The sequence below is a fragment of the Solanum verrucosum genome, unplaced genomic scaffold, assembly GCF_900185275.1.
Source record: "Solanum verrucosum unplaced genomic scaffold, falcon-dt-bn FXZP01000307.1, whole genome shotgun sequence".
Taxonomy (NCBI): domain Eukaryota; kingdom Viridiplantae; phylum Streptophyta; class Magnoliopsida; order Solanales; family Solanaceae; genus Solanum; species Solanum verrucosum.
Window position 1 is genome coordinate 1729722 of NW_026020264.1, and position 16498 is coordinate 1746219.

The 16498-nt window shown below is 34.0% G+C and overlaps 4 protein-coding genes and 1 pseudogene across 4 annotated transcripts; 2 read left to right on the forward strand and 3 right to left on the reverse strand.

Moving 5' to 3' along the window:
• Window positions 1-1400: 1400 nt before the first annotated feature.
• LOC125833664 (histone H3.2-like) lies at window positions 1401-1883 on the reverse strand (annotated as a pseudogene).
• Window positions 1884-2708: 825 nt separating this feature from the next.
• Window positions 2709-3291, reverse strand: LOC125833662 (histone H3.2). Its single transcript, XM_049512832.1, has one exon. It carries the CDS (start codon window positions 3253-3255, stop codon window positions 2845-2847), a length of 411 nt encoding a protein of 136 aa, XP_049368789.1. The 5' UTR covers window positions 3256-3291; the 3' UTR covers window positions 2709-2844.
• Window positions 3292-4333: 1042 nt separating this feature from the next.
• On the forward strand, window positions 4334-5533 carry LOC125833665 (protein M7). Its single transcript, XM_049512834.1, has 2 exons — window positions 4334-4662; window positions 5199-5533. The coding sequence occupies exons 1-2, from the start codon at window positions 4350-4352 to the stop codon at window positions 5213-5215; spliced, it is 330 nt and encodes a 109-aa protein (XP_049368791.1). The 5' UTR covers window positions 4334-4349; the 3' UTR covers window positions 5216-5533.
• Window positions 5534-7259: 1726 nt separating this feature from the next.
• On the forward strand, window positions 7260-8697 carry LOC125833657 (pathogenesis-related thaumatin-like protein 3.5). The gene is made up of 3 exons (XM_049512826.1): window positions 7260-7321; window positions 7445-7642; window positions 8231-8697. The coding sequence occupies exons 1-3, from the start codon at window positions 7270-7272 to the stop codon at window positions 8695-8697; spliced, it is 717 nt and encodes a 238-aa protein (XP_049368783.1). The 5' UTR covers window positions 7260-7269.
• A 1450-nt stretch (window positions 8698-10147) lies between these two features.
• On the reverse strand, window positions 10148-16125 carry LOC125833658 (ras-related protein RGP1). Its single transcript, XM_049512827.1, has 2 exons — window positions 15635-16125; window positions 10148-10796 (listed from the first exon to the last, which is right to left on the reverse strand). The coding sequence occupies exons 1-2, from the start codon at window positions 15862-15864 to the stop codon at window positions 10346-10348; spliced, it is 681 nt and encodes a 226-aa protein (XP_049368784.1). The 5' UTR covers window positions 15865-16125; the 3' UTR covers window positions 10148-10345.
• Between the last annotated feature and the right edge of the window lie 373 nt (window positions 16126-16498).

Below are 16498 nucleotides of genomic sequence, written 5' to 3' on the forward strand. Positions count from 1 at the left end.
TGCCACAGCTCATTTTGGCTGAAGCTAAAGTGAAACAGAAAATCCTTTACGATTGCTACCACTTCAATTGCATCCAAGCTCCACCTGTAATGCTATTGGTAAAAGAATAAACATCAGCCCACCCCCTGCAACTAATAGTATACACTATCACTTAAAACCTATACAGTTGCATTTGGATAACAAACCCAAATCAACTCAGTTTCGGACAACTGATAACGGGAACACATAGCTTGTAACATGGTGATGCCGCAGACTGACTTTCTAAGCCAATGGTATTTGAGTCTCTGGTCTCACTGTCTGCTAACCTGCCTGAGTTTAAAAGTTCCCATCTTGAATATACAGAAAGCCACTCAATTTACAAATCTTGTAAATGCATACATATAGATGTTCAGGTCTGGCGAATTTTGAAGATTTATAGCAAGTATATTACTGTAACACTACTTATCCTGATGGATTAAGTTAACTGGTTCCATCACTTCTTTTCTTTTGGCATAATATCAATATCATTCAGCATAGTAAAAAAATTTGTAGGCTGCACTCTTTCTATCTCTTCAGAAAATTGATGACCTATTTAAGCAACAAACAATTAGAAAGGGATTTCTGATCTTAAGACTGTAACTAGTAACCAACGCATCCCTCTTTATAGTCACATATTCACAAACTCAATCAGCTCTAAGTTCAAATTCAATTTAGAAAGACTTGCAGGAGACAAGATATCTGAAAGTAGATTAGTTCATCTCAAGTTAGAATGAGAGAAGTAATAAACAAGGCTAAGTAAGTAAATGCATAGGCTGAACGTTTCTGATTCAACATAGCAAGGATATTTACTGTCAACTTTGTGGTCTAAATTTGTCATCTCTGTGTTCGCAGGAGATGAAATCTGAAAAAGAATACCTCAGGCTTAGTTTAAATGTAACATCTGCAGCATCATGTTTCATGAAGTTAAAATCAAACGTAAACTTCTTCAAAACAGCTACCACTTCAACCTCATAACTTTAGAAAGAAAACTAAACATCGACCCAGCCCCTACAACTAACTGTATCTGTAAACAATCAAATTTGATTAACAAAACAAAATCAAATTCAATTTCAAAAAGGTACAAAGGATCTGCAGAGTTTCTACCATTACAATGCTAATAAATGAGGACTAATAATAAGTCGTTGATGATACATATACTTCTCCCCTCAATAGCAGCATACAAGGCAACAAATAATTTAACAAATGAACTTTGTGCAGAAGAGGAAAATTTATGAAAGGCGTACACTCTACACTACCAAAAGGCGAAATCAATAAAGAAGGAAATGTAAAATATAATCCAGACCATAGTATGCGCAGAAGCTTTAATTGAAACAAAATGAACTACATATTTCATTAATCAGACTTCAGAATAGTACTAAACCAGAAGTTTACATATACTTTGATTGAAAAAAGTCATTTGATTTACATAGCCAATCCTAACATTCAACAAAGATTCCTAAGCCCTTTCTCCACGAATCCTCCTAGCAAGCTGAATATCCTTGGGCATAATAGTGATCCTCTTGGCATGGATTGCACAAAGATTGGTATCTTCGAAAAGCCCAACTAGGTAGGCCTCAGCAGCCTCTTGTAGAGCAGCCACAGCACTGCTCTGAAACCTCAGATCTGTTTTAAAATCCTGAGTAATTTCCCTCACTAGCATCTGAAATGGGAGCTCCCTGATTTACTCAGTAGACTTTTGGTACTTCCTGATTTCTCCAAGAGCCACAGTTCCTGGCATGAACCAGCTAGGCTTCTTCACTCCTCCAGTGGCAGGAGCTGACTTTCTTTGCAGCCTTTGTGGCTAGCTGCTTCCTTGGAGCCTTTCCTCCAGTGGATTTGCGGGCAGTTTGCTTGGTACAAGCCATGTCAATTGAATGCTAAAAGGAAGAAAAAAATTGGTAGATTGAGAAAAGCTTTAATTGTCCATTAGTGGTGAATTTGAGAGATTGTATATGAGTGAAGTAGGCAGTGAAATTGGAAGTGTATAACAGCTGTTGGATTATATAGATTTGGTGTTAACGGTAGACATCTCACAAACAAATGTTTGCCTAAACCTGGTATGCAATCAGGATTGTATTTGAGTGGCCTCACCATCTGCTGACATACCTAAGTTTAGAAGTTCCAATCTTGAAAATACAGAAAAACATCTCAATTTACAACTCTTTTAGGGCATACCAGCTGTTCAGAAGACATTGATATCCACAAATAGAGTTTCAGGTCAATTTCAAAAATCTCTAGTAATCTGGTTAGCCAAGTATACTTTAGCATACTTCCACATCATAATAGGATTATAAGGCCACAAAAGTGTTAAACTTGTGTGCATCAAATATAATGACTTTTGGTCAACAAAATATACAACTCGGAAGCTTGTACACGCTAGATCTAGCATAGTATTTTGGGATCTAGATGCATTTATTCGTCCCCAAAGTACATGGCAACAGCAAGCAGTGAACTAGACCAAGGAAAAGATAAATTGCTGAAAGCTCAAAGAATATGGCACCAAAAAGCCATAGCTGAGATTGGTGCAGCTGCAATATTGGTGCTGTTGCAATTTAATATTTCCATTTAATCACCTTTTAATATAAGCCAAGTCATCAAATACTATGTATTACTTCAATCATTAATCATTGGAAATTTTGAATCATCAGTACAGATGTAAGGGAAAGATCTTAGATTTTTAAAAAAAGTACAAATTTTCATTAATCAGATCCAGAAACTGGTAAACCAGCAGTTTACACCTACTTCAACTAAAACTATCTATTAGGATTTACACCACTAAGCCTAGCAGATAAACCCTAATTCACTTTAACCATTAAAAGTTTCTTCTTAAGCCCTTTCTCCGCGGATCCTCCTAGCAAGCTGAATATCCTTGGGCATGATAGTGACCCTCTTGGCGTGGATTGCACAAAGATTGGTATCTTCAAAGAGACCAACGAGGTAAGCCTCAGCAGCCTCTTGTAGAGCAGCCACAGCACTGCTCTGGAACCTCAGATCTGTTTTGAAATCCTGAGCAATTTCCCTCACGAGCCTCTGAAATGGAAGCTTCCTGATCAACAACTCAGTAGACTTCTGGTACTTCCTGATTTCCCTTAAAGCCACAGTTCCTGGCCTGAAACGGTGAGGCTTCTTCACTCCTCCGGTAGCCGGAGCTGACTTTCTTGCAGCCTTAGTGGCTAGTTGCTTCCTTGGAGCCTTTCCACCAGTGGATTTGCGGGCAGTTTGCTTGGTACGGGCCATTTTGATTTTTACTGAAGAAAACTCGAGTTCTGTTTCAATGGTGAACATGGATGAATGGGTAATGGAGGATTTATACAGAGAGAAAGGCGGGAAGGTTGAAAATTTGGAGAAGTGTTTAAATTTTTGGCATTGAGAGTCAATCTAGACTGTTGATTTTGATTTTGTGTTAACGATGGAGATTGGAGAAGAGATGATTACCCGGATGTCGATCTAAGTAATACTAAAGTAACAAATGCGTAGTCGCCACGTGGATATCAAATTTAATTAGTCCGTAATTGTTTTCTTTTGTTTTGTACCACACAAGATTAGGTGGGTTATTTAACTTGATAAACATGGTGTTATTTTGTGAATAATTTGTTGAAACCGTTAAAAAATAATTTCCAAAAAGAGTTAAATAATGGGTTTTTTTACCTTTATTTTACATCTAAATCATGAACCTTACTGTAATGGATCTTTTAATTTTCATAAATTAAAATTACTAATTTCTTGAATCCATGACTATATATGTAAGAGACTATTTATTGGCATAAACTCAGTAAATTTATGTTATTTTGACTATGGTTAAATCGGAAGTAGGATTGAAAGATGAATTAAATTTGTGATTGATGGTATTAACACGTTTAGTATATTTTAATTTTTGGATTTTATTATGTATAGGTTGAACTCCAAGGAGTCGTTTGGAATAGACCAAGATATCTCATGAGATTATTTTATTCCATATTAAGATAGTGAAATAAAATGATCTCGAGACTAAATAATACTCATTGCCAGACTAAATAATCCTGCCATTCTAGTTAGTCTTGACCTTACATTAGTTTTCCGATGAACTTATAATTCTTATTTTCCAACTTAATTAACTATTTGCAAAGCACTAATAACACTTATCATAACCAGTTCAAATGAGGAAGGTGAGTCATGAGAATTGAATTTTAACTACTTATTTACAAGCATAAAAATCATGATCATATTAGTAAAAGAGTTAGTTAGCTCATCAATTAAATTAACCCAACTAACTCCCTATATATACAATTCAAGTGTCACTCCATTTTCCACAAACTCCTCCAAATTGTGTAGTAGTCCAAAATTTTAAAAATATGAGCAAAAACATGATGACTAGTCGTACTTTAGTAATGCTCATATTTGTAATAACATACAGTATCGCGGTGAAAGGAAGCAATGGTCATCCTTGTAGCAGCACATTCTTTTCAGCGTTGATTCAGCTGATACCTTGTAGGGCATCGGTGGTTCCGTTCAGTTCGGTACCACCGAGCGAAGCGTGCTGCGCTTCCATCAAGGCTTTAGGGCAGCCGTGTCTGTGTGTTCTTATCAATGGCCCTCCTATTTCTGGTGTTGATCGAAGCATGGCCGTACAGCTTCCTGATAAGTGCACTGCCAACTTTGAACAATGTAAAAATCGACCTCTATTTTAATTATCTCATTTCTTTCCTCTCTTATAAACTGTTCTGGAAAATATTTTTGGTATTAATTGGTTGGCAAGTGAAAAAATAACTAGTATAAGGATTAATTAAAAAAAAAAAGATAGTGTAATTTTGATCGATGAAATTTTTGAATATTTAGTTTTGACGATTAATGAATATCTATTTTGAACAATTTTGAAAGTTTGTAAAAGAAAATGATTTGTGTTCGTGAAGGAAGTTATTTTTCCCCTTTTGATAAAAGAATATATTCTCTAGTGACCAAATACAAGAAATAATTGTCTTTATGATAGAAAATATTTTTTAAATGACTTTCGTTGTACTATCTCAATGAAGTTTTTGTTATGAAAAAGCTTATAAGTACAATTAATTGACCATCAGAACTTTCACTTTATTGGTGAGGATTCGATTCTATACCTTGTAATCTTCTTCTCATTTCTCCTTCTCACGCTCGTAAATTGTTTTTGTTTTTATTAAAAAATTATCTGTTGTCTTTCTCTTTTACAGGTGAATTTGGAAAGTAGGAATACTAGATTGATTCTAGTAGGTGTGGTGAAGGAAGAAGTCTAGATCAATAAATATGTGCAGGGGAGCTTAGCAACTCTGAACAATTAGAAATATGTACTAAATCAAATTAAGTGTTTACTTAATTGTTATAATAGTTTATTTAGCTTGTCTTAATATCCTTGTTATGGTAATAATGGCCAACATTAGTATTATGTAATGCAAAATGGTCGCTTTGAAATGGTAATTAAACATTACTCCTAAGGAATTAGTGAATATTTATCATTTTGCTGTCATTACATTTATTCAAATTTATGCGCTTATCAGGCATTACAAAACAAAAATAAGTATCAATCAATATATCTATCATATAATTGGCTAATAGTGGTGTTGTGAGTGGTAGCTAGCGATGATAGTACGTAGTTGCTAGTAAGTGGTTGATGGTGATAGTTGGTGGCATAGACTAATAGTTTTGATGAATGATAGTGATAGCTAATAATGGTGGTAACTGGTGATGGTGGTTGACGATATATAATGGTGAATGATAATAATGATTATCTGTTGTAATTAATAATGATGGTTGAACTCAAAATGCTTATATATCATATGAACATGCGAAGAAGAATGACTAGATTTCATTTTTATTTATTTTTATTTTATAAGATACAAACCTATCATAAAGTTATATATCAACGTGTATCTAATTAATATCATCAAACTGTATTAATTGTTGAGGTTAGTTCTTAATTGATAAATATAGTTTTTATATACCATGCGTGTATCAAACACCACGGCTAAAGGTATGGCAAACACCACAAAAATAAACTTAATTATTGAATTTCTAGTTATTACACTCTAAAAAATTGACATGATTACTTTATAAAAAATAATTCATACATTATGGAAAAAAAATTATAGGGAGTTTTTTAAATTTTTTATGTTAAAATATTATTATTTTTTTCCTCACAAATTCAATCAAAATATATGTGAGACAGTAAAAATAACCATGAACATTTTCATTTTTCACTATATTCATAAAAGCACACCAAATTTTTTTTTAACTTTATCAGCAATTGATGCAAAATCGAGTGATCCTGTGATTTTGAAAAAGCTGTATTTGAAAGCCTCGAAATATTTCCAGGACCACATTCAAAAAAAATCGAAGAGAATTTAAAAAGGAAAACTTATCTAAATATATCATATTTAAAAGATATATATCATTTATAGCTATATATTTTTTTACCAAAATAAGTCTAATATATTTAAGACACTTATAGTACATATATAATTTACTTTTAACACATAATACAATGATTATAAATGCTAAACATTTTTAAAATATGGTATATTAAAGTACTCTACAAATAAAAGAATATGTTTGAAAGTAGTAAATATTTTATATAAGCCCTCAAAAAGGTAATTATCCCTTTAAATAAAATAAAAAAGGAAAGACTAGAAAATGTAAAGGCTAATTAATGTGTTTGTGATAACTTTCTCAATTAATTACTTACTCTGGTCTATATTAAGTGAATTGAAATATGACATATCTTTTAAAAAAAATATTTAAGTGAATTGATATATGACATATCTTTTAAGAAAAATATATAAGGAAAACAATTTAAAAAAATATTTTTTACTCTCTTCTTTTTAATTATCTCTAAATCATTCTCCTAAAAAAATGTAATATAATTAATAACCTCATTTAAGAAAGAAGATAAACATGGAAAAAGATCCCAACAATTCAATTGATCTTTTAAGAAATTCAATCATTTTTAACTATAAAAAGAAATTGTAACAATACACTTGATATAAATTAATTGGTGAAAATAAAATCAACCATTCATTTCATTTACGTAGACAAAATCACAAAATCAATCACATTCTATTTCTTCTACTTTTGCATGATTTTACCAAAAAAATTAAAAAATTCTATCTAGGCATGTGAAGTTAATCTTCTTTTCAAACTCATTTATATATACAACTTCTAAGTTCAATTTATCACTCAAACTTATATATACACCATCAATTTCAACACCCAAATATCTTCAACTCAAAATAGTTAATAATCATCAATATGGAATCACATTTCCAACTGGTTCTCATCCTTCAACTTCTCTTTTTCATTGGTGAGTAGATCATCAAACCTCTCTACAACCATCATCATTAGTCATACTTTATATGAAATTAATTTTCATGTTATGCTATATTATATGTGGTCTATAATAACAATATTATATTGTTATATACAGGTGGAGATTGTGCAGTTTTCACATTGAAAAACAATTGTAATGTGACAATATGGCCAGGAAGTTTATCAGGAGCAGGTCATCCCCTACTAATTAATGGAGGTTTGGAATTGCAACCATATGAGACTACAGAAATCAATGCACCTACTGGTTGGTCAGGTCGCTTCTGGGCACGAACCCACTGCCAATTTGACACCTCAGGTAATTAAACACGAGTACGTCAGTTGTGTCAGGACGTGGTACTTTTACTGGTCACTTTTAGCATATCAAAAGAAAAAAAATATTTTTTTCATGCTTTATACTCTCAACATTTTTGTTAGTTATTTCTCAAATTATTTTTCAAGACCTAAGACTAAACGTGGGTTTGTGGCTAAATACTCATATATATTGTTGTTTCTTGACTTGTATTAACTTCGTGTGGCTAGTAGGGGAACTTTAATGTAATTGTGGATCAAGATCTATTAGAAAAAAAACTTGGGGGTTGGCCCAACATAATCCTCCTAAGAGGTCGTCAAAGATGGTGAGGATCATATAGTTAGCTAACGAAGTTGATGTTGAAATAGAAAGAAGGCTAATAAAATAAGGGGCATGCAAAGTTTAAATTGGACATGTACAAGTGGTTGGAGGGAGTAGTATATTGTACATAATTCTTTTTTTACCCATAATATCCTTACTATGTGACGTTTTCGTCTTTTCATTAAAAAAATCTTCTTTCATGTCCTAAAAGTTGAATTGTAACAATAGACTGATGTTATCTAATTACTCTAAATTCTGCATACGCCACTGCAGGTAAAGGGACATGTGCCACAGCAGACTGCGGCGGAGTACTCCAATGCAATGGTGCTGGTGGCACTCCACCAGCCTCACTAGCAGAGTTCACACTTGATAGTCCAATGGATTTCTATGATGTTAGCTTTGTTGATGGTTTCAATATTCCAATATCAGTTTACCCTTCAGGTGGATCTGGAAATTGTTCAAATATACAATGTTCTTCAGACATAAACTTACAATGTCCTCAAGAATTACAAGTGAAAACATATGATGGTACAACTGTTGCATGTAAAAGTGCATGTTTTGCTTTTAATAAACCAGAGTATTGTTGCACTGGGGAATTCAACAATCCCAGCACATGTAAGCCTACAGAGTACTCACAATATTTCAAGAATAGTTGTAGAGATGCTTATAGTTATGCTTATGATGATGCAACTAGTATTTTTACATGTAAGGGGGCTAATTATTTGATCTCATTTTGTTGAAATATACAAATGTCAAGTTAGGGGGCTATTTTGTTTATGTATTTATTGCACAAGTTTAATGAAAAGTTTGTGGATTCAAGAAATACCTTATTGAATAGGGCAATATGTGTGGATGAATATTGATACATACATGAAAATCATGTGGGTTCATAGGTGGAATGAGAAAATAATTGTACCATTTACTTTTGAAGGAATGAAGGATAATACTTGTTTTCATTCAACCAGAGGCAAAACTACATGTTCAATCGAATTTAGTAGCTTCGACTCAAACATTATATATATATGTCGGAAACATGCTAAACAGGTATAAATAATATGTCAGAAAATCAAATAAGCTATGAGTTCAAGATTTTCTATACTAAAAGGGAAATCCATTGCACTAAAGCTTTCGTGCTATGCGCAGCAGCGCAGGGGTCCGGGGAAGGGCCCAACCACAAGGGCCAATTGTATACCATGTTAAGAAATCATCACCAATTAAATTAATATCCAAGACATTTCAAAGAAGAATCTAGAATATTCAAGAGTTATAATGAAATAAAGGAAGATCTCTAGGATAAGTATTCTAGCTCTAGGGTGAGTATTAGAAAGTCTAGAGATGTTCTAGAAATAGGTAGTTAGAAGAACATTCTAGAATATAGTATAGCAAAACCCTTAGCTAGATTCTTCCATCACCACCTATAAATAAAGGTGGTTCTGTAAAAATTGTAATAAAAATTGTAAGACCGAAGCGGGTTCTTACTTTGCAATAATAATATTCAATTTGTGAGAAATCGATTGTGTCCAGCTCCACAAACAATATTCAACAGTTGTTTCTAAAACTTGAACTCATGACCTCCTCGTCACATGACAACAACTTTACCGGTTACTCCAAGGCACCCCTTCTAGGATTTTCTTAACTCATAAAATTAAAATTTTGAAAACTCCTCTGCATTCAAGAACTGGGAAACTAAATATTGGATAATTGGTGGTTGGCAAATGAAAAAGATGATACTAATATGTACGTGTGGAAGAAAATTCAGTAGTCTAGTAGTTTCTTCTATTCCAATAAATCAAAGTAGGGATTGATTCTTGACATATCAACAAAATGTGGTTCATTTGGGTATCTATCAAACAGATTATGATACATTAACAGACAATAAGTGTGAAGTAGATATCTTCCTATTACTCTTAATTCATTGTGTTACATTAACGACCAGGAAATCATGTCAGGAGTTCCGAACCGAGAACCCCCATTTAAGGTGTCACCTGCTCAATCAACTCGGATACCCTTGCAGGTTAGATTTTTGTTCTTATAAGAAGAAAAACTTAATAACATCAAAAAAAATATAAAATAGTCTAGCATATAAAGATTTGTTGCAAAATGTTCTTCATAAAAGTTTCAGTCACGAAGGATGATTAGTCAGACTCCTTTTTTGGGATGGTCAAATACACATTTAGCATAAGACCAAGATTGAAATTTAATGGTTTTGAACTGTAATTCTTTTTACACTTATGACGAAAGTGCAAATTAGAGAGAGGAAAGTGGATGAATACCAATGTAGCATCATGTAGTTGTAGCACTCAAATTTGCATTTGATAGACGTGCATGGAATTAAAATCTGATACAGGTAAAAACATATACAACTTTGAGAACCACTTTGACCGACTCCTATGATGATCTGCAACAGCTGTATGAGCTCCCACTTGGTACAGGTCCTTGGCCAGGAACAACAATTTCCTTTCCCCTGAGGAGAGCTGAACTCCCAGCGGCGGATTCTGCCTCGTTGGCAACAAGGGATTTCTTGCTGACAACCCTATATATCTCCGTCAAGACATTAACAAAAGCTGTATCCACATTTGTTGCTTCTAGGGCCGATGTTTCAATAAAGAACAGGTTCTCTTTCTCAGCAAACTCTTTCGCATCCTCAGTAGGTACAGCACGAAGACTACCCAAGTCGGTCTTGTTGCCTACAAGCATGATGACAATGTTCTTATCAACATGGCCCCGTAGTTCCTCCAACCACCTGGCGATATGATCAAAAGATTGACGTTTGGTGATGTCATAGACCAGCATTGCTCCAACAGCACCTCGGTAGTACGCACTTGTCACTGCCCTATATCTGGAGCCACACCCCATATATAAGATTTTAGTCCCAAAAGGCCACAGGGATTATCAGGAAGGAAGCAGACATTTTTTGAGCAAGCACAAGTATAATCACATATGATCATGGTAATGTCACATATAGCCATATTGAACCAAAACAGCTAAGACGTCCAGAATGGTTTGGCACATTTAGAACAACATAACTGCATGATAATAGACAAGCATAATTATGCATGATAAAGCACATTTATTTGATTCTACATCTGATTTAGACTAACAAAATTACTTGAGCCAACATGACTCAACCAGTGTGTTCCACTGGATCAATAATTACTGGACTAGGTCAAATTTGTCAACTATCTTTTAGAGGAAATCACTGTTCTTTCTTTAGTAACTCTTTCTACCTTCCTGTGAGGGGCCATACCAGAAACGGGAAAAAACACCACAAGGCATATGTAGTAATCCAGATAAAATAAGTGCAGCAACCATAACTATTAAATACATTCAGTTCAACTCTCTATTTTCATGATTCAAATTAGATTGAAATTATATTGAACTTTAAAATCTTGACTGCATATTGAAATTCGATTTACTTTCTTTTGTTTCTTGGGAGGGTACTCATTCCCCACATGTAAAATATAAACCTTCACACAGGACTAAACTTCTTAAGCATTCTGGTGTTCATTGCACGTGATTAGTCTCGTGGAGATAATAACTTCCACATATTTGCTCATGATAATATTTCATTGGTTTTACTATTCCAAAAAAAACATTGACTGATGTTAGACAGTCTACACCAGATGCCATGATTCACAGTCCCTCCTCAAGGCACATAAAATGATGCGCAATACATTCTCCCTTCGAGGTGACATAGAGTACTGATAATTATATCTGCAGGCTGCAGCTATCCAACACTCCTAAAACTAAAAAAGGAAATAGAAGTTGCAACTGTCATTCTCTCCATAATCAAAGCCGGCCTAAGTCTGTTATTCATTTAATACAGAGTAATCATTCACCGCCAGCATGGATTTTATTTAGCTATAGTCCACCTACCTGACTTATAGTGGGTTTCTTTTTTGATAGGTGAACCAGACTTGCAAACCTAAACTTATAAATCAGGGAAGGAGTTCCCTGGGAGTTCATGAAAGGTTTAAGGTAGCTCAAGCACCTGCCCACTCTGTGGTTGGAAAAGAAATTCACTAATAGCTATCTTTTAAAGAAACTTCTGAAGTCTAAATTGAAAACCAGGGCAGAAAAAAGAATAAGCAAAGGAAATGGTAAGAACTTGACAAAATACAAAATGAACAAGTCTAAAGAAAAATAAAATACATAGCCTAATTCTCCTTTTGGGAAGTTAAAAAATCACATTTTTTTTTTCTTTTTGGAGATTTGAGGTGTTGACCAAAACAGAAAAAGTGATTTTGAGCAGTAGCATAAACAATTTGGAAGAAGTTATAAATTGTAGCCTTTTCCAATAAGCAGAAGCAGGAAACTATTTTTTCGGGACAAAAATATCCTCATCACTGTATTTTATTTACCAAACCTTCCCCTTATTGATTCGAAAAGGAAATCAACCAGAATGTCGTCCCTTTCTCCTTCTTCATCTTGGTTTTTTCCCATTACCACTTCAAACTCTTTCTTTCAAGAAATTTCACCAAAATTTCAAACAAAAGGCAAAACAGTTTAATTTAATTGACACTTAATAAAAGTCTCGACTCTCAAGTAATAAAATCATTTTTCTTCTTAAACAATGTCAAATGTAAAGTAAAATTGCATATTTTTATGTCCTATTTGGTGTTTCACGAGTAAGACTGTAAGAGGTCGGAAAATCTGTTATCCACCAAGTTCCGAACCATTCGCCACTGATGCTTGAGATTTCTCGGTTATCAAAAAAGAAAAGAAGTTGTAGAACAATGTGAATCACTTGCTACTACACTTTCAGGTTGTGCACTCTTGTGTAGCACAAGTTGGACAGGTTTTTAGTTTTGAATAAGTAATGCCGACAATTGTTAGAGATTCATTACTAAGTTGGGTATTCAGAAGGAAAAGGAGGATGAGCAGAGCAGGGGAATGGAACCTTTGGCACTTTTTGGAATTATGGTGTAAATTGAAAAATGTACATGACACGAAAAATTTACTAGATTCTCTCAGTACCCTACATTTGGAAGATTTAAAGGCATTGTGTGTACTAGATGTATATAGAAGCACCAGTTTGGTGCAGTTTAATCAATGAAATTATTTACTTACTAAAGTCAAAAGAAAAAGCAACTAGGAAGGTAATTCAGACTATGGGTGATGAAACATGAGTAAGAAAAAGATAATAAACAATCAATAACGGTGAATATGAGGCAAATTAGATTAGTTTTAAGCCGACAACCCTTTACAATTTAAAAGGATGTTGCTTGTTGAGAGACCTAACCTATCACCGTCCAAGTACCCCCAAGTCCACATCGCAGGTTCATCAAAGAAATGAATTTTGTTTCCCTAGTCACATTTTGCTTCCAGGTTAATGTTAGCTAGAAAACATTGTCGCCAAAGGCTTGCCTAAGGTGCACTTCATTGCCCAATGTATAAGAGAAGCAAATGGGACAAAATGGGGTCCCAATTCCCAAGCTTGAGGCAGGCAAAAGAAAATTCCCCATTGAGATTTCTTGTATTTCTACTTTTTAAAGATACCCATACTCACCCTACTTCTTTAAGTCTCCAAACTACCTGGCCCTTTTGCATTTCATACAGCAACTCCCTAGACGACTTGTGCTTATTCAAACTAAAGATCTTGAGGTTAAGGCTCATCTAGTCAAATTCTATAAACTCTACAGTTAAGTCATAACATTTCCAAAGTTTCAGCTTTTTCTTGAAAAGGGCGTAACATTACCACTTCTAAGGAACCAAGGTGATGAAACACTCATTCACTCACATTTCAAATATCACGAATGCTACGTGGTAACCCACCTCTATTGTTTACAATTAATACATATAAGGGCAGTCTTAAGAAACACGGGAAAACTATTACATACTACTGTTAGTGGCAGCTACCAACCTCAATCCTATAGACTATTGAGTAAGTTGTGATCACCATTTGGTTGATCAACAACAACATACCCAGTAAGAGACTATTGAGTAAGTTGTGATCAATGTAAAATAAATCCATAAAACGCAATTAAGATCCATCACTTAAGAATAATCTCTTCTCATAGTGATAAATAAGCAATCACCTTAGAAATCTCTTATTAAAGTTGTTAGAAAAATAATAGTAGGAAATATAATTGAAGAAGAAGATGGCTTTGAGGCGTGTAATCACTTTCTTTAAAGAGATATTGCCCATAGACATATTGGGGTAAATACAAACAATTCTCTTCAAGTATACAACAAAGCCCTTCGTTTATTCATGCAGATTTTTTATAGGTTATTTTTAGAGAGTTATAGATCTTAAGAGATGACTCTTCATAAGAGTCACGTTCTTTCATGAACATATGACTCTTCATAAGAGTCATGTTATGAAGAGTCATGTTCTTTGATATGCCTATGTGAAAGATTTGTTTAATTTATATTAATCTTGTAAAATTTAGTTTCAAAAGATGCGGTATAATAAATGTGTGAATGAATAAGGCTAAAATACTTAAACTAAACACAAGTAATGGGAACCCAGCTTTGAGTTAGTATACACTCTAATAATACAAGTTCAACGGGTAATAACAAGTTACTTTGTGTTGCTAAAGCACGAGTTTTCATTTTAGAGTCTTGATTCAAGTTTACTAAATACTGTTATGTGAGAAGTTGAGGTGTTGTTAAATGCTTGAAATAATAGGGGCATAGTGATAAACTCCATAGTACAGACTGTTACATGGAGGTTGAATTAATTCTTAATGAAATTAGTAAATGTCTACAGGGACATAGTACCTAATTTCACCTATATGTATATTAAAGTGGTGCCGCTTCAAGCAAGATCTAGAGGATTGGTCTTGTAAATATTCATGAAATCGGGATGAGCACATGGCCATAAACGTGCTAAAGCAAATACTGGGGTTTCTAAACTACAAATAATATTATGTGTGTGATATTTTCGGTTTTGACACTTGGAGTTGTGGTTCAAATCTTTTAAGATACCAATTACTTCGTCAGAACTTTAAAGTACTTGCACTAACGAAAAGTTCAAATCTATTATAAGAGAGTAATTATTACAAACTAGTGGGGGATTGTTGGATATTTTGTAATATATAGAGGTATTAAATTGAATAGACGCATTTGTTCGTGAAAGAACATGACTGTTGTGAAAAGTCATTTGTTCATGAAAGAACGTGATCTTTATGAAAAGTCATATGTTCATCAAAGAATATGACTCTTATGAAAAGACACATATGTTCATGAAAGAAGAGTCATCCCTTAAGTTCTATAAATATAAAGACTATCTAGAAGTAGCCGAAGAAAAATCTGCATGTATAAACAAAGGGTTGTGTTGTATCCTTGAAGAGAATTGTTTGTATTTACCCCAATATGTATATGGGCAATATCTCTTGAAAGAAAGTGATTACACGCCTCAAAGCCATCTTCTTCTTCAATTATATTTCCTACTATTATTTTTCTAACGAGTGTTAGTCGTTGTATAACAAATCAGATACCCATATGATCAAAAGCACATATCAGCCAAAAAACTGCATCACCATATGTACCAAACACAAATTAACCAAGCAAACTCCACAACTCGGACTAAATCACAATCACCATGAGATATTACCAGATCTTACAGAATAAACATAGAAACACTGGATCATGATCACTATAAATAAATCTCGATAAACGAAAAGAAGAAACAAAATTCAGAAAAGGGGCTAAAGAAGAAGAAGTTCAAACTACCTCTCCTGACCAGCAGTATCCCAAATCTGAGCCTTAATAGTCTTATGATCGATTTCTAACGTCCTCGTCTGGAACTCAACACCGATGGTTGCCTTTGAATCCAGACTAAACTCATTCCTCGAAAACCGTGCCAATAACTGCGATTTTCCAACTGCAGAATCTCCGATCAGCACCGCCTTGAACACATAATCTATTTTCTGATTGAAATCTCCTCCATACAATTTTGACATCTTTCTAAACAAAAAACTATAACCCGATCGATCAAATTGGAGAAAGATCGGGTTTTTGAACTTCGTAGTGCTTAATTCATAAACTTGGGTTGATCTTTTTCCCCTTCAGAGAACAATCGGAGTAGAGGGTTAGGGTTTAATGGGGAAATGAGGAAGATAATGGAAAGGGTTTATATTGATTTTGACTGAGCAATCAATCAATTGTTGAAAAGGTGGACATAGAGACTCGGGTATTTGTTGGTTGTCAAGGTTTGGAGGGAAGGAACCGCGTCCTCCACAATGATTAACGGCTTTGCGCCTCCCCTCTAACAATTTTAAAATTTTCTTTTTTCCAACAACTTATTTTGAAGGCATTTTTATTTCCGCAATCCTCATTTGGTCACAAGAATTTTTAACTAGCCAACATTCCTTCGTGCAATATAGTTGGTCTAAACATCAATATGTAAAACATACCATTTTAAGTTTAAGTGGTATTTTCTCATTACACATGAAGCTTCGAAAACAAGCCTTCATTTCTTTCATCTCACACATATACATTGTGTGACATCATCGTCTATCGCCTTATTCCTTGAATATTATGTATCGTGAGTCTCGTTAATCAATATTATGTCATTTGTAACATATGTTGTGATGC

Excerpts from the sequence above, each read along its gene's own strand:
- LOC125833657 (XM_049512826.1), top strand. The coding sequence starts at position 7,270 with ATGGAATCACATTTCCAACTGGTTCTCATCCTTCAACTTCTCTTTTTC. Across the intron at positions 7,322-7,444 it reads TCAACTTCTCTTTTTCATTG|GTGGAGATTGTGCAGTTTTC; the intron begins GTGAGTAGATCA and ends TGTTATATACAG. Across the intron at positions 7,643-8,230 it reads CTGCCAATTTGACACCTCAG|GTAAAGGGACATGTGCCACA; the intron begins GTAATTAAACAC and ends ACGCCACTGCAG.
- LOC125833662 (XM_049512832.1), bottom strand. The coding sequence starts at position 3,255 with ATGGCCCGTACCAAGCAAACTGCCCGCAAATCCACTGGTGGAAAGGCT.
- LOC125833658 (XM_049512827.1), bottom strand. The coding sequence starts at position 15,864 with ATGTCAAAATTGTATGGAGGAGATTTCAATCAGAAAATAGATTATGTG. Across the intron at positions 10,797-15,634 it reads GATACTGCTGGTCAGGAGAG|ATATAGGGCAGTGACAAGTG; the intron begins GTAGTTTGAACT and ends GTGTGGCTCCAG.
- LOC125833665 (XM_049512834.1), top strand. The coding sequence starts at position 4,350 with ATGAGCAAAAACATGATGACTAGTCGTACTTTAGTAATGCTCATATTT.